This window comes from Aptenodytes forsteri, unplaced genomic scaffold (genome assembly GCF_000699145.1).
Source record: "Aptenodytes forsteri isolate BGI_AS27 unplaced genomic scaffold, ASM69914v1 Scaffold870, whole genome shotgun sequence".
NCBI classification, from domain to species: Eukaryota; Metazoa; Chordata; class Aves; order Sphenisciformes; family Spheniscidae; genus Aptenodytes; species Aptenodytes forsteri.
Genome location: NW_008795708.1, coordinates 29731 through 57469, shown reverse-complemented (window position 1 = coordinate 57469; position 27739 = coordinate 29731). Strand labels below are relative to the sequence as shown.

Below are 27739 nucleotides of genomic sequence, written 5' to 3'. Positions count from 1 at the left end.
CAGAAGTGATTTGTATGAGGACGCTCCATCAGCATGCTGGCCTATCATATATTCTCCAGAGTATAACATCACATTCATGGGACTTGAGAAACTGCATCCATTCGATGCAGGGAAATGGGGAAAAGTAATCAATTTCTTGAAAGGTAAAATAACAGAACGTACCTCTTAGACCAACATTTGCACAAAAGCTAATAGAAATTATGTAGTTAGTGCAGTCTTATGTTAATAATTGCTAATATAATAGTGACTGTACATCGTCATTGCTCATTGTGTAGATTTAAGCTATGTTCTTTAATCATATTTGGAGTACTTAAATCTTAGCAAGTTAAATTGATTGTAGGCTTTCTGAGGTGAGTTGGATGTCATGTGTTACGTGTTGTTGAAGATCTTGCCTATGAAATATTTAAAAGATGAAATTGTAATGTTAGAGCAAACATCCTACGCTAGGGCTTTTCAAAACAAAGGTTTGTTTCACAGTCTTTTGAAAATGTATGTTCTAGCCCACTCCACTAAGTAAACCCACAATTTTGGTTTCGGCTCAGTCATGGTGTCTGTGTAGAGTGAAACTCGTGAAATGTGATTGAAAATTCAAGCTCATTAAATGGTTTGCTCTCCCCTGAGGTGTGAATAATACTAGTCAGGGTAACTAGCTTGGTCCATTTCAGTCTGGCCCAGACCGTTACAAGACTGTGAGTAAAAAGGAGTAAGGAGAATCATGAGCATAGGAATGTCTTAGACCATCGTAAAATATTTCTGGTCTTTGCAATTTGCATGAAAGCATGAAGTGAGCAGAATTTCTTTGCTTGGCCTTTACAACAAATGTTCATGTGGGATATTTGAGAACTGTTTCCACCTCTGCAGTGAGCACCAGAATCTTGACTTTCAGCCTAGCCCAAGTTAGGTGCAGAACGCTGGAGCCTTGTGGACATGCCGTGTTTTGATACTGAACAGATTTTTAATGATTCAAACACTTGCAGTTCTAGATTAATGTATTAAGAACAAGATTTCCTTCAAGTTTCCTCTTGAGGATAGGTGCCGCTTGCAGTTCCAGTTTCTTCTTTCTTTTAAGGACCAAGCCTGGATCTAAAACAGAACACAGACTTCAGTTTTGTAGCAATGAATGGAAAATCCTTCCTATGTTAGCTGCAAGCTTACAAATGGTTTGGCTTGCAAGACCTGAATCGCAGTTTGGGAGTACTGTGTCTAGCTTCCTAGAGCCTTGTGCTTCCATTGCTTTACACCTGGTGTAACAAGAACTGGGGCATTCCTTGTGGCTTGTGAAACTACAGGTGTTAATGACTGGCTTGCTGCAGGGTGTAACTTAGTTGTTCAACTTAGACTGCAGACAGTCTACTGGCAAATGGCGCTTTTCAGGCTGAAAGATAAGTGCAGCTTGTACAAGTCCATTCTTTATCAACCGCATAGTATTACTCTGATAACGTTTGGGAAGAGCTTTGAGATGCCTCTGATGACAGGCAGAACTTTTTGTGGTGGTGCTCATTATTGCTGTTTGAACAAATTGGAAGATATAGGCAGAAATACATTAAGGAAATACAAATGTAAGAACCAAGGTTAGGATCAGGGCCTATAAAATCTTGGCATCTCTTCATCTAAAGTTTAAACTTGGTCATCAAGTTTAAAAAAAAAAAAAAAGGCTTTTTTTCTTGCCAAGACAAAGGTTGTCCAAGAGCCAGCCCTCTTGCATTTACGTGGTCCTAATGACTCCTTCAACTGATGGTCTTCTGCAGTTAAGTATTGCCCTTCCAACTTTAGGCGGCCTTGTATTCATTTAACCAAGGTTAAACGAATTCTAACACTCCATTTAGTAGCTGAGTTTTGGATCTTCCCTTTAACAACCTTAAATAATTAAGTCCTGGGTTCCATGATAATTTTCTTAATTAATCAAAACCTTTGCCTTTCTGCTCCTTCTCTATGTAAAGTCTTTTCCTCTAGCTCTTTTCTGTGTGAAGTGCCCACTCTTTACTCTGTCTTTCACAGAAAATTAGTTTTCCCAATCGTTTTGCTCTCCTTGCTTTGTAAAGCAGAAAGAAGCCACAGGATACCCCAGGGCGCTCCTGGTTTTCTCTGGCTCCGTAGCAACTCCTGGCAACAGCTGACCTATGCTGTTACCTGTCATCTAGAAAATCACCAGTGAAAATCTTTCTACGCTTACCTTCTCCTTCCTCAGGAATGAAACTGTTAGCAGTTCGGCTTTCTGTCTGACACCAATGAATGAATGAAATATTTCTCCAGCCTCCGTCAGGAGAAACATAAGCTTGACAAAACAAATATTGTTGCAGGTGCAGTTCTTGCATAACACTTCAGAACAAAATCTCTCACATTTGTGAGTTGTTTTCTTCCTCCTCCAAGTATAAAATTGGAGAAAAGGTGCAGTCTTAGAAGGCTGCAGCCGTGCAGCAATTAAATAGCAGAATTTGTCTGGGAAGATCAGCATGGTGCCTTGTATTTGTTGTTTGTAGTGATCATATGCAAAGCAACATTGTCTTTCTGCACTGCTTGGCTTTTTTAGTTGACCCTAACTTGAACTTTCTGGCAAGCATATCCAGATGAATGCATTTGAATGTATTCTCTTTGATCACATTATTGAATATTGGAGAGATATTTTGTACTTGCTCTTATAAAACTAGGTTTTTAAATAAACTCTCTTTTGGTCTCTAAGGGGAAGAATTAATAGCAGGTCATTGGTATTTCTTGAAATTAAATGGAGGTGGGGTGTGACAGAAATATCCTGATTAAGTGTAAGCGTTTGCTTCCATGAACATCCAAGCAGTTATTTTGTTTAGAATTTTGATTTTTTAATTCTCCTCTGATTTAGGGAATTAAATACTAGTATCAAATGTGGAATTTTTTAAAGCATGTTAAAGAGTGGTGAATATTTGATGGTATGAGCACCAAGACTTCCCCAGTGTATCAAGCCCTAGACTGTAAGGATTCTTTTGTCTGTCCATCCTCTGTCACTACCTGTCTTTTCTTTTAGTTTAAAGAAGCTACCATGATTACACACTGAAAACTTTCTGTAAACAATATTTATCATATATGCACTAACTTAATAGTTTACGTGTATAGGGGGTATTTATTTGGAAAATTTGTAAACACTGAGTAGACAAAAGTTGTTTCAGTGATTTACATTACAGATGAAGTTATTACATTAAGTTCAAAGTAGGTTCTTTGGCAGGGTGGAATATGGGAAGTTGCATGATGGTATACAATGCCAATTGTTATTTCTCTCCTGTTTCAGAAGAAAAACTAATTGCAGATGACTTGATTGTACAGGCACGGGAAGCTACTGATGAAGATCTCTTGGTTGTTCACACAAGGCGCTACCTTAATAAATTAAAGGTGCTGTACTTATTAATGTGTTTTTTCAAGCAAACTGTCTAGAATTAGTGTCAAAGGCAACAGATACCCTACTAGATTTGTTATAGAATCAACTTTTACAGATTATAGAATGGTATATTTTTAATTCAACATTGTCATTGAGAATACTGAAAGAAAAACATAGAAATAGTAGGCAATTCACACTATAGAGGGGTGGAGTGGAAAGAGGGTATACCATGTTATATAGGTGACCTGAAATGATATTTCAGCAAAGTTAGATGAACATAAGGAAAATTTTAATCTTTGAGATGCAAATGATATTCTCTTTAGTACCAGGGTTTTAGTCTTCAGAAGTGTAAGTTTTAATTTACTCTAGTAAAATATGGTTCTGAAATTGAAAATACATTGGAGAGCACTAAAATGGAGTACTTTATTGGATGTTTTTTAATGCAAGGATTGCTTTATGAGCACAGGTGACATTGCTTTTATTTTGCAACTCTTTACTTGGAGGGCAGAGAAGGGATTTGTATTAGAAATAATCTTCCATTTCGTAATTCAAAAGAAGTTATTTTGAGTCATCTTTGCCCTTCCACTGTGAAAGAGTCCTTGTATTACTATTTCTGGAATGTTGTATTTTTCTGTGTAAGGGACCTATTATTTGTGTGAACTTTTTTCACTCTTACTCCTTTTCTGAGTTCTCTTACGCTTCTTCATTCTGTGCTATAACGTTACATGCAATTTCATACATCGTTAGATTTGATCTTATTGCAGCTATTCTTGATATTGAGCTTTTAATTCCATAGAACCACCCACCTCTTTTTACTGAATCACTTCTTTGAAGCAGGGTGTAATGTGCATAGCTCAGTTTGGAATACTATAATAATACTTTTAGTACCTACAGGATGGCTTCACAGGGAATTGTCTGTATAACTTGTGTCTTGGTGCTCAAGACCAGTACTGTCGTGTGCATTCAGATGTGATTAACTGCGTATCTCTCATTCCCCTTTTCTTGAGAGAATATTTCCTGCAACTGTAGAAGCTGGAAGATGTTGTATTGGTCATGCCAGCAAATTCCTGCCAAGCAGCGAAGATAAAAGTGCTTAGTTGCAAATGAAAAATAACGTGGCTAGACGTGAAAAGGCCCTGGGTATCATCTGTATTGCCTTATCCAAAGTCTGCTGTGCCATTTTTTTTTAAATCCAAACAAATACAGATCTACCAATAAATGGCATAGTTTTATGTTAGATCAGCTCTGAAGACTACAAAGGTGCTTGCGTTTCTGAGAATGCCTAGGTCTCTTAAAATAATGGATCATTTGAGTATTCTTAATTTAAAATTTGGGCATGAATTTGTTCGGAAATTCCATACACTTGCAAGAGGAGGTGGTGGTTGGTATCTTAGCAGCAGCTGAAGAAGCTGGCTGGTGGTTGGTTGAGGAGAAACAAAATGGTACGCACAAAGTAGGTCAAACAGTACTGGAAATCAGTTCTGTGTTGGAAGGAAGGGTCTCCCTGTTTCCCTGCTTTAGGTAGCATGACTAGTCCTTACAAGAAAATTTGGCCTTTTGAATTGAGGTGATTCCCCCTCAGTTATTCCTTTGAAGAATTTGGGTCTCTAAGGTAATGACTGAATTTTGCATAATTTGCTTGCAGTACTTTTCCACTTATTGCCTTTTCCTAGTGTTATGTAAAATAATGAATTTCCTGCATATTAGCATTCTGAAATTTTGGAAGGAGGTAGGCAATGAGCTTAAAGCTAGTTTCAGACCATATGAGTCTTTCACTTGAACGATTTTTATCCATGAGAGGTTCTATGATAACACATATGAGTGAATACTGAAATGCAAATTATGAGGATAATGCTTGTGTGTCAGTGGAACACAAGATGTGCTTTTCTGAAAGTGATCTGAAACAGGTAATTGATCAGCTGAACTTATAAATTTTATTCTATTTTATATATTTGCAAATTATGTAGGTTTAAAAATAAAAAGTTAATCATTTTATTAGAAATGTAAATTTTTATGCCTAGTGAAAAGTGGATTGATTTGATTATAGGGAGTGTTTTCTGGTGCTCAGGTGCTTGTGTGCTTTGACCCTTGCCGGTCACGTGAGTGCATCTGCCAAGAGACCAGAGGTACCTGTCTCTCTGTCGCATGGTGGCATGGGCAGTGTGCCTGGGGAAGGAGGTAGGACTCTCGGGAATGAAGGCAGTAGAAGCAGGCTCATAAAATAATCGGTTCAGCCTGTGATACTTCTGGCTGTTTGAGGTGTTCAGATAAAACAGCGCAGGGTGCATCTTGGGCTGTGTGCATTGTGTTAGTGACCACAGGCGGCTCGGCAACTGAAAATGTGTGGTTTTGGTTTGGATAAAATGGGCACCTGCAGAAGTACTTAATTCCCCTGTCCAGTTCCTCAGTTCATGCTGTTCTTGTGCTGTCATCTGTTGTCTCCGTTTGCTTCCTAGATTGTGCTTTTTCCTTGCTCAATTTTTTCAAACTTCATTGGTGAAAAATTTATGAAGGCTAGTGGTGGTTTGCTGTAAAATGTTCATTTAAAAAGTCATGAGAGCAGATAAATGAATCTGATCCTCTTCACCTAAATTTTCATGTAAATGTTAATGTGTTAGGTAAAGGTCTGTAGGAATACACAAAAATGTTATTTTAATAGTAATGATATTTGAACATGCTTGGAGAGAGCACTGAACACGAATACTCAAGTCTCGGGGAACAAGGTCTAGCAGGTTTCAGTATTCACACTGCTGTGCAAATGCTGTAGGGCATTCTTTGCAGCTCAGGTAACTATTAGACCCCTTAAAGAAAAGGATGAGGTAGCATTTGGTTTAAATTTAGATATTAAAGAACAAAATTGCATATTTTTTTTAAATTTGACGTGTTGTTGGCTATTTTAAAATGCTGGAATGCAATGAATGCATAACATAAAAGGCAGAACATCAAAAGTTGGTTTTGATCATCAGTGTGCTGTTTGTATTAATCCAGGATGTATCAGCATAAAAGCAACTACTTTAGCTTTATCTTCCTAATGTTAGTTTTTCAGTTTGACTTTTAGTCCTTGAACACTAATAATTTGAAATAATTTGCAAAGTCATTTAACCTTACTAAGAAGAGTTTTTATAGTTAATTAAAGTTAATAGTAATAACGCTTTATAAGTAAAGTCATGCAAGAATATCCTCATTAAATGTATATGTTATTCTAGAGTTTGGGCCTAAGCAAGGAAAATTAAGAGCTCTTGAAGTCGCGGGGGGGTTTTTTTGTTTGTTTCATTTTGTTTTGGGGGGTTTTTTGGCTGTAACATCTTGGTATAGTGTTACACTTAGCCACATTTAATGATACTGCCTTGTAGCTAATTTGGTAGGAGGCATGTGTTAAAGGAGAATATACCTGGTTAAGGGTTAACCTGACTTCTTTGCTCCTTTTAAGAAAATGGAGTGAAATTTTTTAAAAATTGAAACTTAAATTCATACATTGAATTATTTATCCAAACCACAGGAAGGTAAATAATTTTAAAAATCATATGATATTAGCAATACAAATAAAGAGTTAAATGGAGTTGATAACTGAAAAGAATAAGTGAAGGCATGTTATTGAATAGTGTTTATATACGATTATTACTCTTCCCTGAATCCAGACCAAGTTTTAATTTCTGTTAAGTTACATAATTACATGTCTACAAAACTCTATTAGATTATCAGTAAATTGATGGTGGCTGAGTGAGAGCAAGTATCTACCAAAAGAAATAGTAACTCATGTTATTCTGATATATGCAATTTGAATGCAAAAAATAGCGATTTAAAAAAAAAAAAATTCGAAGGGTTTGTTCTCTATCAAAGGAAACTAATATGTGTGAAGACTTGTGTTATGGAAGCCAACTGACAGCCTGGAAAACATAATTAATGTAGTCCTCATCTATTCAAAATAATTTTTTATTTTTACAACATGAAAAAGTATACATATATATATAAAAAACCATTTCCTTTTGATTTTTTTTTTTCCGAGTATATACATAGGTGTCCTGAGTACATAGGTGTCCTGAGAATTTCTTGCAGGAAATACTGGAAAACAAAAAAACACTGAAGAAAAAAAAAAAGCGCAAAACTGTCCACGGTTTGAGGCAATATAATTCTCAATTATTATAGTGGTGTTTTTTGAGAAGCATTTTCAGTAGTCGATAGCTGCATTTTTGAACCCCAAGACTTTCCTCACAGCCAAATGACTTTTTCCCCGTATGTTAGGAATTACATAAACACAGTAAAGGACTAAGTCTGAAGCAGTGAATGTCTTTGGGCTTGGCACTGTTCTGTAAATGTCCTCAGCTGCAAACAGAAAGCTTTGCTTACTCTTTACTCGTACCATGTCTGGATTTCTTGCATTCACTTAAAAACCTGCAGCAGCGTATGTGTTGATTTGAGTCTTTATTGCGCCCACTTCTTCCTGTTGAGATTAACACTTTTTTTTTTAAACTGTGTTAAAACTTTCTGAAATTTTGTGATCATTGTTCACATTTGAGATCAAAATTTATTTTATCCAAATGTGACCTTTTCAATTCCATTTTGGAACAGGATTGAATCTAGTTTTTTATATTATGCTTGTTTAAAAGCTAAAATATCTTGCAAAAGGACTTTATCATGATTGACTGCATTACAAAATAATTAAAGCACTTTGCTAATGATGGAGAGCTGCTGGTATGGTAACAGAATAATGTCTTAGAAATATAGAAGCAGTAAGAGCTTAAAATTAACTGTTGACAAAATACAGTTAGTACTTAAGAATGTTATGAGTAATGCCACCCCTCCACCCCACCCAATAGTACTTCATAGTTGAAACATTGATAACTGGGAGGCTAAAGTAGCTTAAGTTTTTTTCAATATGACCCTGAAATTGGCATGTGATTGTCTTCGATTAAAATTGACCACTTGTACATCCTATCATTTGTAAACGGACAGCTAACAGTAATCGGGCAACGAATGTACTGAATCTAGTTAAATTTCCTAATGTTGAAAAAATAGGAGCTATTAGAAGCTTTGTACAAGGTGTCAAATTCGTAATTCTTGGTACCTGAATGTTTCAGTATTGGATGAAGCGGTATATTCTTGCTTGTGACATACACTTCGAAATATATTTAGAAGTGTTATCGCTGGTAACAATGTTAGTAGAAGTTGTTTGAAGTAATCTATATGTGTTTGTAAAAAAGCATTTACATATTGCAAATATTTTGTGTTCTAACCTTCAAATTGTATTCTTGATGATATGACTTTTTAACAAAACGTTTCCTTGAAACATTTTCCAGAAGTGTTTAATATGCTAAATAAATTTTAATCAGTTCTCCATGTTAAAATTTGCACTGTGTGTTCACTTAAGTATTTGAATTTCTTAGTTGAGTTGTCTGTTTGTTTTTGCTTTCTCCTTGGTGTATCCTTTTGACTTGACACGGGAAAAGATATTTTAGGTTTGAACAATATATCAAGCGTAGCTTGCTATTAATACTGCTGAAGGACATTTTACAATTCTTCCTTCCAATCCCAGGGATATTAGATTTTCTGAAATACTAGCTTGCTGAAAAATTGCTGATTTATTACCATTTGATACTAAAATCTGAAAAACCTAGTGGTGGTGATTGAAAGTGGTGATTCTCATAGTTAACAACTTGAGGACGAACCTATTTGGAGGTTACTAATAAGGACTGTTGTGGTCATCTCCACCTAAAGATATTAGAAATCTTGCGAAGGACCTGTGAGCTCCTTTTCAGTAAATAGCAACTGATGAGAGATCCAAATGTCATCATTAAGACAGGATACATTAATTGGAACTTTTTTTCCCCCTTGTAGTGGTCATTTGTTGTGGCTACAATCACAGAAATTCCACCAGTTGCCTTTCTTCCCAATTTCGTTGTTCAGAGAAAAGTTTTGAAACCTCTACGAACCCAGACAGGAGGAACAATAATGGTAAGGTGCTCTTGATTCACTTTTATTGTATTTAAACTTGTTGATCAAAACACTATAAACCTGTGAGCTGTAATATTTTGTATAACTCAAAGGCTTGAGCCCTGGGGGCCTGTCGAGGGAAGTGAGTTAGCGTACAGTCCTAAACATGAGCAAAGTTTGGCGCTTGTTAGCAACTACCAATGTGAAGGACATACCTGATTTTATGGTCTGTAATTTGCAGAAGCGGAAGAGACAGTAAGGGGCAACCTGGGCAAGCAATGACAGATATGGCAGGACTTATGGCAAATATAGAAACTGAATTAGGCTTGAACAGCGTTCAGACACAGGCAAATTCTAGGAATGGGAGGTTTCAAAATTGATAATATAGAAGCTATTTTTAAAGCACGTATTTACCAAATGGCCTTGGTACTGTGTGGGAAGAGATGCATGGTTTGGTTGCTCTTGAGACTAGGTAAGTGTTTAAATTGAAAAATCATATCACCTTGCTCATTTTAATGATTAGAGTTAGTTTATCTACTTTTTCTATTGTAAATACTACAAAAGCAGCTCAGCTGAACTCAAGTGAGATGTAGCCTGTTTCACCTTAACAGAATTGTTTTCTAATTAGTTAAATGAGTGCTCTGGTCAGAAGAGCTGCATAAGTGTCGCCAGACATTTAATTTTGCCTGAGAATTGCTATTAGAGATGTTGAGGCAGTAGGAGGAAAGAAAACAGTTAATAGCTGGAGCCAAGAATGAGTTATTTAAACCATGTATTGAGGGAAAGATGACTTCATAATTGTAAACCAGTAACTGATGGAACCTTTTCTGCCCTTTTTACCATTCCTTGTCATATTGGAGCTAGAGTTCAGAAACTATACAGCATGGTGCTGGGAGAAGATGGTAACAGTCCCGATCTCTCTTCGCAGGCACTGAGCTGTAACAGTTACAGAAATGGAAGACAAAGAATCCTATCTGAAATCATTAATACTATGGTACAAATAGATCTTTGCTGCGTTTCAGCTACTCTTCCTGAAGGTAGCTGTTACAGTGGGTGCATGTGAAAAGGGTAGAAGCCCATATTGCTTTTTCTATATCTATTTGAAGCCAGTTACTGAAGAACACTATTCTGTGGGTTGGCAAACCTTTCAGAGTACGTCTGTGCCAGATATGAGAATACGATTTATTGCAACTACTAGATATTAAAGGTGAGGGAGACTGGGAAGCCATAAACGAATGACAAAGTAAAGGCATTATTTTCAGAAATAGGCTAATAGGTAGATTCCCATTTCTGTCAACAGACATGTAGGTACTTAGTAATCTGCACTGGGTTCAAGGTTTCTTATTTTTAAATGCTTACCTTCGTGAATGTATCAAGAATTCATTAAAGACATAAATAATATAAAGAGCTTTTTCTATAGCGCATAAAAGGCAGTGCAGTACGGTTTTCAGAAACAATGAAAAAGGTTGAATCTGTTTGAGTCTGACCTATGAGAATGATGTGAGTGAGCCCAAAAGTTTGGTGAAGCAGTTCTCCAAGTTTTCTTTAATTTTGTGGGGCTGACATGAGATTAACTGTTGCTGCTATCATTTGTGTGTATAAGTGGATCTGGGCACTATTAAGTTTCAACCCTCTTGGGTTTTACTATGTGAAATGAAAGTAGAGAGCCAGTTGTTATCAGATACTAAGGCAAGATGAAATATCCTGCTCTTCTGTTGTATTTACTTTTTTAATGATAGAACTACTCAATGCCTGATTCTTTATTGGAAAAAAATGGCAGTTTCTTTCAGTATTTTAGTACTCTTGTTAAATCTGTGTCCCATGCAGCTGCTGGATTTGCAAGTGTGTATGTAAAACTAACTCTCTGCCAGTTCTTGCTTTTTGTTACCAAAAGGTAGTGGAGAAAGGAATAGAATGGACAGGACAACTTGTGACTGGACTTAAATATCTACTGTTAAGATTCAGAAACATCTTCTAACAGTGCGATTTAATTCTTCTAAGCATGTCATCTTAACTCCCTTTTTAATATCCAAAACACTGGTCAGATATTTAAAAATCTGGAGCTCTTCAAAAAGTTTGAGTATATCATCATGTTTGAGCTGTGTTGCAAGCTGGTGCATTTTATTATTTACAATGGGGAATGTAGTGTTTACGTAATGTAGCTCTTCATGATGCTGTGAAGTACTCGAGTAGTTGAAAAATGTGTCGACATATGTATGCATGTGTTCAGAAAAATCTTGTTTATGATTGGAGGAAAAGGTGAGAGTTGTAATCATAGCATTATGATTAGTAGCAAAGGAAGATTTCCAGTAAGTTTTTGAACATGGGGATAATAGAGGGAAAGATCAAAAAGTCACCTCCTTGATGCTGAAGTTGTCTGTGTGAAGTGAGTCAACTGCTGCTTATTGCTCTGAGCTGTTAAATAAAAATGGCCAGGGGTTTCTTCCTCAATCCTTAGGACAACAGCGAGTCCTGTGACACTTACCATGTTTAAGTATCCTTGCAGGTTGCCGAGTCTGGTTTTAATTAATGGGGTTTTATTAATTCAGGCTTGTGAACGGGAAATGGCTTTCTTTTATTTTATAAAAGTTGTATGTGTCTTGCTCACCTTGGACTCTGTTTCTCCAACTATTGTTGTTCTCACCTCTTAAATCCCATTTCCTAATTCTACTTTAATTCTCTTGTGTTGCTCTGTCTCCTTGGATGTGTATGTTATTTAAAGTCAGAGAATAGTGAGGTAAGGAAATACGTAAGTGTTTGTACGGTGTAGCAATGTCTGATGCTTTTGTTGAAGCCTAAAGGTCTGCATAAGCATGAGAAACCCAGATAAACTGCTGAAAAAGTTAAACCAACCTTTAAGGACAATTTAAGTATAAGAGTTTGGAAAGAACATGCTAGGTTCTGGATAAATCTTTAGACTTACTGGATTATGGTAAGAGGTTAGATAACAAAAAGTGCTACCTCCTTTAGTAGGTGTTAGCTGGCAAAAGCGGAGATGATAGAAGTGGAACACAGTGCATCTCCCTAATACAAACCTACATAAACCACCTGGAACACTTTCTCCTAGCAATTTACCAGCAGGAGCTGGAGATAACAGCAAAACCAGTGTGGTGCTATCTGTGTAGTCATCTTGCTTTCAATGGACTGCTGGGAAGTTTGGGAGTAGTTTGACTTTTTTTTTTTTAAAAAAAAAAAACCCTGATGTTATAGACTGGGTAGTAGTAGAGAGAATTCTGGTTTCATGTGGTTCATGTAGCTCAAGGTGCTTAAAATTTTTTGGTTGTCACTCACAGACAAAGAAGTAGCTCCATTCTGTCTCCATTTAGTCCTTCAGCATCACTTCAGACTCCTGCTCAGTTCTCTCTTCTGTGCCGTATTTCTGACTACAGTCAGTAGTGTTTATTGAGATGAGGGTTTTTGGTCTGCAAAGTCCTGTCTGAATAGGAACATGCAGAGTCTTCTCTTACTATGGCCACGCTGTCTTTCTGTACAATAGTTATGAGGAATGAAGGAAATGGTAGAAGAGAAAAATAATTGGGAAGAGTCTAGAGTTTCCTAATATTCTACCTTTGATATTTCTTCAGGGTCTTGACAGTACGCGTGTGTGAAATCTATTTCAACTTGGTTCTAACTAGTCAATTCTTTTCTATAGTTTTGTGATGTTTTTCATTGCGCTTGTGTTATCTTTAATTCATAATTGTGTGTTCACTAGCTATAAATGTGGTCACGCAGAAGAGAGTGCTGCTAGTTACCTATTCTGTCTTTGTATCATGCCTTCTGAAATACAGATGACATCACTGGTCGCTTTTGGATTGATCTTGATGCCATATGCTGTTACTTTTACCTTTTTTAGTTTTCATTATGGGGAAATAGGTATGTACTTTAAAAGCAGTTTTGCTTCATCAGACAATAAAATTTGTACAGCACAAGTCAGAAGTACAATCTTCTGCTATTCCTGATGGTCCTGTTTATCATAAAAATTCCTGTTGAGTTTCTGTACTTTTTAATGATTTTTTTTTTTTTAGCAATATGGGAAGATTGGTTTTTAGTGAGGAATCCCTAGGAAGTACGCTAAATCACAGATACTGTGCTTTCCCTGTGTCTTAATGGATTTTACAGTTCAGAAACTGTAATCTTTTCTCAAGATCTAATTTGTGTTAAGTTAGCACGTTCATAACAGGATGTTTACCTTCCCAGTAGTTTTCTTAATACTAAATTAGAACTGCTCAAATATAAATATTGGTGATGAAGAATTCTTAACTGTGCAAACTTCCTTTCATTATATGATGCGTAATATGTTCTTTCCATGCTTATGGAAATGAATATCTGTTTTTTCTTTTTTTTTTTTTTTTTAATTCTAGCTAGTAATATCTTCTTTTTTTAACGTAACACTTAAGGAATACTGCAGTTAAACACTTGCTTGACTCTTCCTGGCTAAAATAAGTCAGGTTTTTCAATGAAAATTCCATCATTTAAGCCTTGTGCATCTCTGCTGTGTCAATACTTTCCCTTCCCTGAATGTCATTTGAGTTCAAAGGAGAGATACAAGCAGTTTTTCTGTATCGGAGGGAAAAAGATTGGTAATATTCTATACTATGCATGTTATTTAAAAAATAAAAGAAGTCACAGGACACTTCATACTGTAGCATTTTTCTGTCCCCACCCCCAGCTGAAGCTATGTTAATCTGTATTTTCAAGATTTTGAGCTTACATTCCTCCTATTTTTACATGAACAGGAAGGATATTATGAGATTCTTGCTCATTTTTTACTCTTATCAACACTTGTACTTTCCCTTTTTCATTTGTCTGCTAGGGGTCGTTGTTCGTCTCTGCAAAGTGCAGTTAGTTTTACATCCGTTCAACTGCCAGAGAATGAAATACAGATGAGATATCAAATACTTTCTCAACTAATTATGCTGAGGATAGTTTTGTATGGTTCACATTCAGAGATCTGAGTCAGAATGACCTGCGGTGGTAAAATATCTGAAAATTCAATGGGCATGTCCGAATGCCGAGAGTTGCATTTGGGTGGAAGCAGACAGTGTTAAATGGTTGCTTCGTTCATTCATGAAGTTCTCACTGTAATTTTCTTAAGGCAGGAAAACTTGCTGTTGATAGAGGCTGGGCAATCAATGTGGGTGAGTACAAATGTAGTACATTGAATGATACTTGAAATAGTGTGTTTAAAATCACAGTATTTTCATTTAGCATGATGTGTATTCTGTTTATAATAGCAGAAAGTGACTGGATTGTGTTTAACTAAAATCGACTCTAAAGGAAAGGAAATGGAAAAACTACCGGATTTGTTTTCTCATCCGCTATCACCCTTATTGCAGTTTTATAATTAAATAAAATATTTTTTGGAAAGTAAAAAAGATAACTGGATAAAGATATGATATGATATATATAAGGAAATGTGTTTGGATTGAAATAGTGTGAAAAAAATTAAGGAAAAATGTTTGGAGTAAATGTAAAACCAGGTTGACTTTTAATATCCTCAATGATAATTATCCTGGCCTTGCAGTTGAACCTGAAAATTCCACATTAGTTTCAGTGGTTACAATCAAGACGAATGCAGAGACAGAAATGCTCTCTCTGAATCAAGCTGCACTATACAGTGCTCAGAGTGGTTCAAATTCATGAATAAATATTTCAATAAAATCTTTGTTTTCATTAAATTATAAAATAATTTTCATAGATCTTATCATCAGCTAATTTATACATTGTACCAGATCAAGGGATTGGTTGATACGCTGGAGAGCAGGGCTGTACCAGTTAGTGTCTATTTTTGGCTGTGCAGTTTTTCCTGAAAAAGACTTGAACAAATTATGAAGAATATAGCGAACATAAATCAGCACTTCTGCTCATAGCAAATAGCAATGCAAAACCAGTAAACTATTGAAGCAATATTTTGTGTCATGTAAGACTTAGCTTGTCGTTTTCATAGAGCTCATCAATTCTGGGATTTTTCCATTATTTCATAAACACATCTTCTACAAGGTGAATATCCAATATTAAAAATTAAATAGACATTACAAACAAACCCAAAAGCCTGTCATATTTACTGATATGTAAAGTGAGCTTGTTAAGTTTCTTGCTTAGATATTTGTAATGGGTTTCTCAGTAAAAAGTTCTGGTTTATTACATAAAAATATGTTCTGGGAGGGGGAGGTCTAAGTACTTTTTTCATGTGAAGAGTGTGTGTGGCTGTGTTTCTTCTGGTCTGAGTGTTTGCAAAAGACAATGGCGTGTGCAAATAATAACTCCATAGTTCTTAGTTTGGTATTTTTTTTGACCCGGTGTTCAGGGTAGAAAAGAAGTTTCCACATGTCCTTTCCACCTGCCCCATAATGTTAATTATGCAACTCCAGCATGCCTGGGGGAGCTGAACTTTCAAAGCGGTATGCTTTGTCATGGAGGCATCATTTGTTACGTAGGTCCATTTCTCAGTTCTTAGGGTGGTGCTAGATGAAAGGGACGATTCCCTTTAAGCTGGGCATCTGCAGATCCTTTGCCTGATGGTCTAGTAGGCCACACATAAGATACATACAGAAACCCTATGAGATGTTTTGTGTTGCTAGGTAAGGGTTTAACAGCTCTAGGCGTGGTATTCGCTAAAGGAAAAAAAGTGCCTGATGTGTAAGTGATCTCTGTCTCTTTGCAAAGACCATCTATGTTCCATAGTATCTAGCTTTTCACCTCTTCAACATTTTTATGTTTAGGGGGTGGTTTTCATCACTGTTCAAGTGACAAAGGTGGAGGATTTTGTGCATATGCTGATATCACACTGGCTATAAAGGTAAGAATTACTCTTAAACCAGTGTTTTCTACTATTTGTGCAAATGGAAAAAAAAATCCACATAAATTCATAAGAGCTAATTTACGTCTTAATAGGAGAAAATAAAGCCATCCATGGATAGGTAGGAATAGGAAAATGGTGTGGTAGTTGATGCTGCAGAACATAACGCATATGCAGTATTGTTAAGTGGAAGGGAAGAGTTGCAGGGGTCAGAATTATGAATGTAAATATGAACCACTACAATTGCATTAATAATGTCTTCTTGCAAAAAAACACTCGAAATCAAACCAGATTGACTTTTAATATCCTCAGTGATAATTATCGTAGCCTTGCAGTTGAACCTGAAAATTCCACATTAGTTTCAGTGGTTACAATCAGGACGAATGCAGAGACAGAAATGCTCTCTCTGAATCAAGCTGCACTATGCAGTGCTCAGAGTGGTTCAAATTCATGGAAAAAAAAAGTGAATGTCTCCAAAATAATCACTGAATGTGAATGAATACATTTGGTACTTAGCTGTTAAAAGGCTGAAGCAAGAGCCTTCTGCAGTTAGGGCTTATTTTTATCAAATGTACTATGGTATATTTGTATACTAGAATATTTATGAAGTATCATTAATCAAACATAAAAAAGCTCTCATGATTGCAGCACACTATATGACATAACATCTTAATTTCTGTACATGGTAATTTGCAGAAAAGTAATCCACAGTGTTCTATTTTCCCTGTCATTAAAATAGAGATTGAGAAATTATAACGGGTGACAGTTTGTACAAAATCTTTGGGTTTTACCATGTCTATATTAAAGATAGTAATTTGTCAAAGTTAAGACTCAAAGAATTGAAAAATCTATTTTTCTTCACAGACGTAGAATAAGAAATGAATTCTGTTACTAGAAGTGGCTTTAATGCATACAGTCCCTACAGCAGCTTTTCCTAAATGGTGGATTTTATGCTTATACAGTTGGATGTCATCACAGTGGACTGTTTTTCCCTTCCTGCTGATAAGCCTCACTTGTGCTATCGTTTGTGTCTCATGAAGTTAGCTCCTCAATGTTTTGGGGCCAGTGCAGCTCTTGCTTCACCCTGTCCCAACCCACAGTTGTTGCTGTTGCTTTCTCCGTGCTGTCGCTGGTTCCACTCCAGCCTCTGACAGCATCAATGCCACAATCAGCTTTATAATCCCTAGTTGGACCTGTCCTTTTCGGTCTGGCTGGTGTGGGATGCAGAGATGTACCAGCTACACCTGTGTAGAGCCAGTGTTACTATAACAGGGTGTATTGCCCTGGGCTCCATTGCGTTATTCAGTGCCGTTGGGCTTATGCCTTGTTTGCAGAGTCCGCTTTACAAGTGGGAATTTACAATTTACAGTGGGATGCTGTAGAAGGACACGTTCTTGATCCTGTGTTGTGTCTGGTACTTTGTGGGAGAAAGAGGAGATGAGTAGAAATCTTTCTTCCCTCTCTCCACCAACTTTCTCTACAGGTAGGCAGATACCTGCAGAGATGACTATGAAATGCATGTTTCATGCATTTCATCTGGTGGAAATCTATAGGTTTTTAAATTGTATAATCAGAAAAATGATCTTTTTTTGTGAAATAACTAGAGCTTTTGTAATTAAATATGTTAGAATCATTTAGCCGTTTATTTGGTGAATGAAATGAATAGACACGCGCTACATTCAGATCAGAACAGTAATATGCTGTGCAAGCTTCAAGCCTCCAGTTTAATGTCACCTAACTTCATAACTTTCTCCATCTTTTTCTTTGCTTATATATCTAGTTCTTATTTGAAAGAGTACAAGGGGTGTCTAAAGCCACAATTATTGATCTGGATGCTCATCAGGTGAGTAGCTTACCTGTATTCAGTGCTGCAGATGCATTGCTCGAAATACAAGTGTGTGATAAATACCATTTTTTCTAATAGTAGTATAAACTGTCAACTCACAGAATACAAAGCTAATCATAGATGATGGAAACTGTGAACAGTAGTTGTTTAATTACTTTATGGTCCAAAAGGCTGTTAAGCCAGTTTAATAGAATTAAACTGAGTTGTAGCTCCATCATGTGGCTGGATGTAAAAATATTTTTGAGTTGCATCCTGAGGCATAACAGTCTCCAGAGTAGGTCAATATCCTAGAAGAAACAAGAATCTCTTAAAACAGAATTACAGTTAGATCAGCATGTGTGATCACTGCAGCAACCTTTGCAGGGGATGAATTTGACCTTCAGTGTGTTAGTGGAAAGCCTGGCTTCAGGGTAATGAAGTAAAGACTACATTAGTCTTCACCTGGTAAAGTCATTTACTGTGGGTACTGAGAACAAATCTCAACTTTGGTAGGATTTCCAAAATAATTCCTGAAAGGAAGGAAATCGTATTTTTAGAAAAGCAGTTAATGCACCAAAATTATGTCCAATCTGAAACATTGAAGATAATTTATTATGTGTAAATAAACCATTTTTATGTAGCTCCATGGCAGTGAGGAAGCCTAATGGCTGCAAGTTTTCCATCTTCTATCATTTCTCTTATCTGCAAGTTAAGGCATCCTAAAATTAGCATGAAATAAGGACATAGATTATGCAACAGAAAGATGTTATGTTCATGATTCTCTTCAGCCATCTGTCAGGGTGTGGATTTTTTTTGTGCTTTTTTGGGGTGGTTTTTGTTTCGTTTTTTAAAAACTTCTTGGAATGTATTTTGATTTTTCAGGTATCATGGTGGTAATATCAGTCTGCACACTAAATCACCCCTTTGTTTCCTTTCTCTGGGGAATGAGAGGTGTGTGAAGTAGTAGCTCAGCAGATCCTTTTTAAGTATGCAGATATTCTCAGCTTGTAAGTGTTCCAATTCTTGGTGCATTGGCGAGTTTTACCTTTCATAAGAAAATGGTTCACCCAGAGGCTGTCATATTCCTAGATTTCTGTTCATGAACTGTTTATTTGTGGACCAAAGATGCTGAAGAAATAAGTAGGAGTTGCCATTTTTTAGCATAAAGAAATACAATTCTGGTGCTTCCCATTCCCTTTTTCACACACATAGACTAGCTTTAGCGCAGTGACTCTTTCTTTCCTTTTTTTTTTTTTTTTTCCTTTTGTTGTTTCCAGGAGGGGAAGTTGTAGCAGAAATATAGCTTCCAGGGACATAAATTATGTAACTGAATTACAGAAGATATATCTGTGGAAATGTCTGTTTCTGTAGTTTAAATGAAATTCTGTTGGGGGTAAGGGCTGGGGTCCTGTATGATACACTGATTACAACAAAATTATCTTAGTGATTGCTGTGAAAAGATGATTTTTGTACTAGTGGAGAAGTCTAAATGAGAGCCAAAAGAATACTATTTAAATTCAGAAATGGGGGAGGGGGAAATATTCAGAATCTGAGTTTTCTCTTGAGCATCCGTCTTTACACCCAATACAATGTTTTTGTAGGGAATTCCTGATGTTAAACAATATATTAAACTGTTGGGTCTTTAGTGTTTGTAGTTTCTCCAGGGATTACTTACCTCACCAAGGCTTGAATTATCAGAAGAGCTGTAGTCTGTTTTATTTATTTATTAATCCTTGTATAAGAATATGAGTATCCCTGCAGCAGTTGAAAGTGACTTTTTTTTTTTTTTTGCACAATTGGAAGATGAGAGATCTATATGGTGGTCACAGTTGCTTTTGTGATGCTGCTGAAGACAATTAGCTTCTAATTTTTGTTTATTTTTTCTTATATGTGCAATGAGATCTATGATAATTACCTACACAGAGATATAAGTATGTTGATTTTGAAAATACCTGCAGTCTCAGACTGATACTGTCAAAGCCCCCCAAACTACGCCTCAAAATAAACTTCAAGACTATAAATAAGAGAATGACACAGGAGTTTTAAATATTAGATCTTTGTAGTTCTAATGACTCTAGAATTTGCAGATTATTTAATTCTGTGTTCGTATGCTAGGAATAGCTAACTGTAAATTTCCTTCAGGGAAACGGCCATGAGAGGGACTTTATGGATGATCATCGGGTATATATTATGGATGTGTACAATAGATATATTTATCCAGGGGATGGATTTGCTAAACGTAAGTATAATTGAAATTCATATTCCAAAAATTAAAAGACCTACTGTGTTGTTAAGTAGCTTCTTCATTTACTAATAAGCTTCCTTGCAACAATGATGACTAGGGTTTTGGTTTTTTTTTTTCCATTTCACACTGAACATACGATTTTAATGATCACTGTGATAATCACAATAGTGTTAGCGCTGTAGTGTTTTCCCTCACTTCTGGAATGAATTTCTGGAATGCGAGGTGTGGTATTATGTGGACTTTGTTAGCAGTCCATTCAAAAGCTCATGCCACGCTTAGAACAGTGAATTAAATAATCCTTTTGATTCAAAGATAACCGTTAGAACTTAATCTTTCCTTTACACTGAATTTATAAAAGAATTCACTAAGGATTAGCTAATACTGTGTAAAAAGGTTTCATGTTCTTTTGAAAGTTATAAATTATAACATATTTAGGTGTTGTCTTTCCAGTAGAACTTGTTTTATAAGCATCTAGAAAACAAGATGCATCTGAATGTGAAACAAGCTGGGAAGCAAAAGGCAGTCATGCAAATGTTAACAGCTGGTGCTTGATTTTTTTGTTGTTGCTTGTTTACCCCTACTGTGATGTGCCTATTGTGTCTGGTGACCTGTCACAATTAATTAGTGGGGTTTTGATAATGGTTAAATCGGAATGCAGAAGTCCAAAGTTTATTTGATCTTTGATTCTGTTACACTGTCATTTTTACAGGCTTAATTTGTTAACTGAATCATAGTTTACTGGGGGAGATGTTCTTCTGCTGTTCAATTTCTTCAGTGACGCTGTCATTCTGAAAAGCCTACTTAATCTGGATTCTTGGCAAGAATTAGGTGCAGTGCATTGTATTTCTGTTTTTTAACTAGTAAAGATTTTGAAAGTTGTAGTATATATATTTCAAGGTATTAAACTAAAAAATGACCATTTAAAGCGTATCATGTCTGTAAGCAGACAAATTGCAAGCAAATGAAGATTTGATCCCCCCCCCAAGAAAAGCATCCCTTTATTCATATATCAAATGGCAACATTTTGAACAGATGTATTAAGACAAAACAGAGTTGTTAGCAAATCTGAAATACTGAACTCGCCCCTCTCCTGTGAAGCTGGGAATACTAGCATTCCCTTCCTACAGATGAAGCATGAGGTGCAGAAGGCTGTGGCCAAAGGTGTGTGAATATGTAGTTCCTTGTAGTTTGCGTAAGGATGTCTAAATTAGAAGTTCAGTGGCTAAATCCTTTAAATGGTCACCTACCAGGAGACAGGACGAAGATGAGATCAGAGGGGGCGTCTTTTTCAAGGGAGGTGGAGGCTTGAACCTGAGAGTTTGAACCCTTAGGGTAAACTCTAACTGATCAGTGTCTCCCTGGACTTCCTACTCATTTTCTCCATGTTTTATTACAGGAGTCTCTTCTGTACATTTTTTTTTTCCCCCATGCACTTCATTAAGAAGAAAAAAAAAAAAGGACTAGCTAACATTGACTAATGCTTAGTCATAAGCATATTGAGTCCCTAAGGGAAAGTAGTTTGGAATTACACAGAACTTTAGGAAGAGAAAGGAGAAGATGGATGGGGAAAAGGACTAGTTTCACTTTTTCATAAAAAGTTGACAGCTGAAACTCAAAGTTCAGGCCTTAAAAAAAGCGTTGCTGTTGGTCTGAGTGTCATTTTACGGTTTTCAAAGCTGTAGAAGTATTCATTAATTAGCAAGAGATGGACAAAAGGCTATCAAACGCAAAAGCTGTGTTCATTCTAACCTACAGATCCATCACTGTGACCATCAGTAGTCCCTGATCTGGGTAATAACTAATCACTGTAATTCTGTGTTTTGTGGTGGAGATGAAGACAAGAGACCTGCAGAGGCATGGAATCTTATTCACGATCGTCTCAACTTATTAATGATTTCATCAGAACAATACTTACTTGTTCCCCATGCTAATGTGTTTACCTCTTCCTCTAAAGCTCTATCCAGCTAGTGGATTCTTTACCCTGAAGAGGCTCTAAGTGCTGTTCAGAAGAGCACAGCTGTGCAGACTTATATGAACATTCATATAACAATAAGAAAAGAATTCAGGAAAAATATCGTAAAGAAAAAGAAATCTTTGAAACTAATGTTGATGCAATAAAATAAAGGAAAGAAAAAGAATGCTTCACTAATGTTGAACAAGGAAGGAAAGCAGAAAGAAACCCTACCCAGCAATCACGAGAATAAGCATCGTTCTGTGTTGAATGCATTCATGCACACTTGGTGGGTGCTGAATCCACACTTACGATTTAAGACTCAAGTCATTTAATTCAAGGCATTAGGGTATGGTGAGGTGGAAGTCATACCTTGAAACACCTCTGACATAGATTTGATTAATTCACATTTAGAGTTACACATAACTCTGTAAAAGCACCCAAAACTAGGCTGCGTAGCCTTGGGTTTCTTTCCTCTACTTTCTCAACCCTCCTCTTCCACTGCTTCTGCTTATTAGAAGCATTAGAAATAATTTGATTTAAATTAAGAATAGATATTTGCTCTTCTGGTAGGATTACAGGGTAAGAACATTAAATTGAAAATGCTTGGGGCAAAGCTGAATCTTGTTATACATTCATAAAGCAGTTCACATAAATTCATGATCCCTTGCTGTTAAGTTTTGAGTGTTGTGATAAAAATAAAACATCTTAATTTCTTAGTGATATTTATCTTGTGTTTTCCCCCAACTGTTTCCTCTGCAATGGCAATGTAGTGTTTTCTTTCCCTTATGCTTTATTTAGGTTACTTTTAAGTTAATAATTTTCTTTATGATTTCTCTGCTGATTAGTAAATGGACATGTAGATCAGCTGCTTTTCAATAACATTTTCCACTTGTGTCTCTTTTTTTTTTTTTTTCTTTTTCCCTGCATCTAACTTTCTCTCTTCAATGGAATTTTTTCAAGGTCATTGTGCTTACATTTGCTGGGAAAACAAGTAGTTGAGTAATTTTCTTTAATTCAAGGTTCTGTGAAAATGCAATGTATTTACAAAATTTCCAGAAATGTTATCTTTTTCTCTTGCTTCCCTAATTCTTGCATTTTCTTTCAAAGCAATGCTTGCTTTATTGAGTAACATCGAAACTTTTTTTTTAGGTGCCATAAAACGCAAGGTGGAATTATTTGCTGGGAAAACAAGTAGTTGAGTAATTTTCTTTAATTCAAGGTTCTGTGAAAATGCAATGTATTTACAAAATTTCCAGAAATGTTATCTTTTTCTCTTGCTTCCCTAATTCTTGCATTTTCTTTCAAAGCAATGCTTGCTTTATTGAGTAACATCGAAACTTTTTTTTTAGGTGCCATAAAACGCAAGGTGGAATTAGAGTGGGGTACAGATGATGCAGAATATCTTCAGAAGGTACATACTCACGTGGAAGGAGCATTAAATGAATTAAAACCTGACATCATTGTTTATAATGCTGGGACTGATATTCTGGATGGTGATCCATTGGGAGGACTTGCTATTTCGCCTCAGGTTTGTATAATACTAAAATACCTACAGACTTTCACTCCTCACTAGATACTGAAGGCAGTCCTGAGAGTGACTTGTGGCCGTTTGTTAGATGAAGGTAAGGTGCATACTTTACACTAAACCGGAGCATTTTCCTGTTATAGATATGTATAGATATATCTCCGTTGCTCTTTCACCATATGTTTTTTTTGTTGTCTCTTCCTGACTAAGTATTTTTGTTCTTCAGGTGCCTGTTCCAGTATCAGTTGTCTTCTTTCTAAAATACACTGATTTTGAACGTCCAGACAGTAGCCAGAGAGGCATATGTTTTCACACTTCACCTGACTCCTATTTTTCCTGTTTGGTTTGTTCTTTCTTTGTTTCTTTTACCCTCACATAACCCATTTTGCGATGTATTTATTTTGTCACCTGCCCCCAGTATGTATCTTGCACTTAATTTCCTCTGTAGCACTTGAGCTGTTTTAAACTGCTCTTCTGGTATCTTCCAGTTCTAGCAATTTTGTGCAGCCTGTCTGTGAATTCTTAGCAAATGAACAGATTTTTTTTTTCCCTTTCCTCATTCTTTTCTATACAAATATCATTACCCTTTTTCAGTTCAGTTTGCCTTCTCTCTCCCCAGTTTGGTACCAGATCTAAATTTTGATTTATTCTGTATAGCTTCATAGAAGTCTTCACCTTCAAGACATAATGAGTCTGCTTTTCTCACAATAAAAATTTACAGATCTCGTATTTCCTCCATATTTTTTTTTTTAATGATTCCTTCTCTGACAGCTCCTTGGTTCTGTGTCTCTCCTGTTTTCACATTTGGTTCTCTTTTAGTGTCCACCAGTTCAATATAGAAAAGTGCTTTCTTGATTTGTGAGCTCTTGGATTCCCTTCTAATCGAGCCATCACTTGATCTGTTCAGTTTTCATTCTTTAGTTCTCAAATGCTTCCTTTTGCACAGAGCTCTAGTTCCATGCTGGGTTTTATTGGCTTCCTTATGTATTTCCTCATTCTTATTGTCTCTGTCACTGAGCAGCCGCTTCGTTGCTTTCTGACTGCCTGCAAAGTCCTCAATGGACCCAAGGTGGAACGACTTGAGATCCACTCTGAATCTCCATGTTTTGTTTCCATGGCTGTGTAAAAGTCCCTAAGGAAAAAGGAAGAGCTGAGGGGCTTGGACTTGTTTGGTTTTGACCTTGGCGAGGATATGACCTGAGGTGTAAGATCTCATTTGGTGGAGCAGAACTTTTTGGAAAGCAGTGGCCGCCAAGAGAAATGGAAGCTACTGATAGATGGAGAATACTTGAAGATGTGCCTTTTCAAAATTTTTTCTGCCATTTGAGAAGGAGCAATGTTAATTGCCAAGAAAAATGAGTTGCTGTAGCTTGTGGGTGCTGTGTAGGGAAAGAGACAAAAGGTAGAGATGGAGAAAGAAAGGTGAAATGATTCTTCTGGTCACAAGTAGAGATGAAAAGCAGAGTGCCATTTCTCTGCGCAACCAGAGTCTCAGGTGCCTGATGGAGAAAAGGTTTCTGTAGCTCAAGTCTTTGTTTTCTGAATTGAGGGCCGGGTTTCTTGTCTCTCTGATCTTGTTGGCTTAGGTGTGAATGGCGCGTTTCACCAAGCTTGAAATCCCAGGCTACTGGAAATGCTGAAACTGAAGGCATTGAGCCTGGATAATTCATCTCTTCAAGGTTCATTAGTCCAGTCTTCAGTCCTACAGTTGTAGATGTCATTCATATTTTAAAATCTTGCTACAGTGTTAATTCTACTCAAAATTATGCCTCCTCAGAGTGCTATGTGTGATAGTTTCTTGTCGCTTGAGGCTATAGCCAGAAAACTTGAGGTGTAGCTGGTAAGTCCCTCTTATCTTTGTTTGTAAGTGGGAACTGTGTCAGGCTGTCATTTTCACTTGATATATTTTCTTTCTTGGTAACACGCAAATGCTGGAATAAGCCCATGTGTTTTCCCCTCAGTTCTTCCAGGCTCAGCCACTAGAGATGCTGGAGCAGGGATGAGGTGGTTAGGCGCCTATGAATAGTGACTGCTTCCAGTTCTTGTGTGGTATAATGTTTGCTGCATCCAGCGATGGTTCCCAGGGGACGTACAGCTCATTCTGTAATTCTGTTACTTCCTTTAAGGGTCTGTTCCTAATACAATTCTTCAGTTTCCTTTGTCTTATTTTTCAGTTATTATTCCTTACTCCCATTGTTCTTTTACAGGGCTGTGTCAAACTATACAAAACCCATTATTGTTGTATGGTTTTACAAAACATTTTGTCAGCTACATTTCAATTTTATTCTTTCCCTTTACCATTTGTTTGTGGTCTAATTTTTTTTAACGGCAGGGTAATATTTCTTGATGTATTTACAGTCTTCCTCTAACCAGTCTGAGTAGTCCATATTCATTTTGTTGTAACACTTTTGCTCCTGCTTCCTTAATTTTTTGTATTTGATTGCATTTTAATCCCTTTCCCTGTCTCCAGCTTTTGTCATTATTTAAATTTTGAGCTGTCCATTGTTAGCTGTTGTCTATTATGTTGTTGTTCTCTTTGTTTGAGGAGTTGCAATGGATTATTTATTCCTTCTATGTATCTCCTGGAACCCTCTGCTTTTATTTTTCCCACAAAAGTAGATTTTAACTCTGTTCTCGCTTATTTCTGAATTCTGTCTTTCCCTACATGTGTGCTTATTTGAAACCCAAGAGACTTGAAGTCTTCTGTTGTATGGGTTCAATGACAGTACCGTACCTCTTGGTCAGCGATCTCTGTTAGTTTTTAGTTCCATACCCTTCTCTATTAGAAAGAGGTTATTTAGAATTTATTTTCCTTTCTATGGATTTACCATTATTTACATTCTTCAGCCATGGATTCCTTTAGGATTAGCTTTTACTAAAGAAACTGGAAGCTTATAATTCAGCTAGTGATTGTGAACGTGTAAAATTTGATTTGAATTTTTGGTTCTTCTGTAGGTTTGTGAAATCTTGATCAAGTTGCTAAACTTTTGTCAGAGGGTGCTATGCAAGTTGAGCACAAACTAAAACACTTTGAATTCAGACAATCTTTCTTCGTCTCAATTCCTCACCTGTAAAATAGGGTGAACATTTCTAAACTTTGTAGTCAGTTTAGACTTTATGGCCTTTGAGCAGGAATTCTTCTAGGAATTTCTACTGAAGACTTTTATCTGTTGTGTCCTCTAAATCGAAATCAAGGATTTTTGATTTGCTGTTTTTCCTTTTTTTTTTTTTTTAAATGATTATGCATGAAAACCTGCTAATGGGACTTTTAAATGTTTTTTTTTTTTATTCGTATTGTAAAATGTAGGGCTTAGTCAATTATCAAGCATCCAATACTATAAATCCATGAACCATAGGCGAGAACTAAAATCATATTCGTATCATGTCTCCTTTTTTTTTTTTTCTTTTGTTTTTTTTTTGGTAACTGTTGTAAACTTGCAGGGAATTGTGAAGAGAGATGAAGTCGTGTTCAAGGCTGCCAGAAGCCGCAGAATCCCAATCCTGATGGTGACGTCTGGAGGCTACCAGAAGAGGACAGCGCGGATTATTGCCGATTCCATCCTCAATTTGCACAACTTGGGGCTTATTGACAAGGAGCTAGTGACCAGTGGAGCTGAAAATCCCAAGGTAGAACAGATGATTAGAGAGACTGCTAAAGACTTAACCAACTTGTCACTGCAATGACAAGTTAATAAATTTTAGGAAACGACTTCCTGGTTTAGGAGCAGGAAGTCTCCACATCATTATCAGGGTTAATATAACGTATTTTAAAAAGACTCAACTTGACTGTAAAGTAACACAGTAGAGAGAATATGCAGTCACAGAATAACTGTGTCTAACTTCTGAAGCTATCTTGAGCAAAGGCAACAAATCCTTTTAAGCTAATTGAGACATATACTCAAGGGTACTGTCTTTCAGTTTATAATATTACTGTAGAAAGCTTTAATTGCTTCTCTTATCGTTATGGGTAGTCTTATTATGTTGAAAGAACCATGCAGTTGGTATCCAAAGACTGTCCCAGACCTATTTCAGGTGATGCAGTTCAGACTGCGGTGAGAGAAATATGGACTAAACCTACTGGTATTTTTTTTTATTTTTTAGATACTGCATTTTA

The 27739-nt window shown here is 36.5% G+C and overlaps 1 protein-coding gene across 2 annotated transcripts; it reads left to right on the top strand.

Annotated features, from left to right (window-relative positions):
- Window positions 1-27739, top strand: HDAC11 (histone deacetylase 11). 2 transcript variants are annotated; one of them, XM_009283283.2, is made up of 9 exons: window positions 1-143; window positions 3260-3360; window positions 9182-9298; window positions 14373-14415; window positions 16000-16076; window positions 17857-17919; window positions 20044-20140; window positions 23450-23628; window positions 27067-27739. In XM_009283283.2, exons 1-9 carry the CDS (start codon window positions 77-79, stop codon window positions 27307-27309), a joined length of 987 nt encoding a protein of 328 aa, XP_009281558.1. In that variant the 5' UTR covers window positions 1-76; the 3' UTR covers window positions 27310-27739. The 2 variants fall into 2 exon arrangements, with proteins under 2 accessions (XP_009281558.1, XP_009281559.1); XM_009283284.2 differs by having other exon boundaries at window positions 21-143; window positions 23450-23511.

What these genes read in the sequence shown, in the direction of transcription:
- HDAC11 (XM_009283283.2), top strand. Translation starts at nt 77, where the DNA reads ATGGGACTTGAGAAACTGCATCCATTCGATGCAGGGAAATGGGGAAAA. An exon ending in AGACAGGAGGAACAATAATG is followed by an intron (nt 9,299 to 14,372) that starts GTAAGGTGCTCT and finishes AATTTTCTTAAG; the next exon opens with GCAGGAAAACTTGCTGTTGA. An exon ending in AGGCTGGGCAATCAATGTGG is followed by an intron (nt 14,416 to 15,999) that starts GTGAGTACAAAT and finishes TTTTATGTTTAG; the next exon opens with GGGGTGGTTTTCATCACTGT.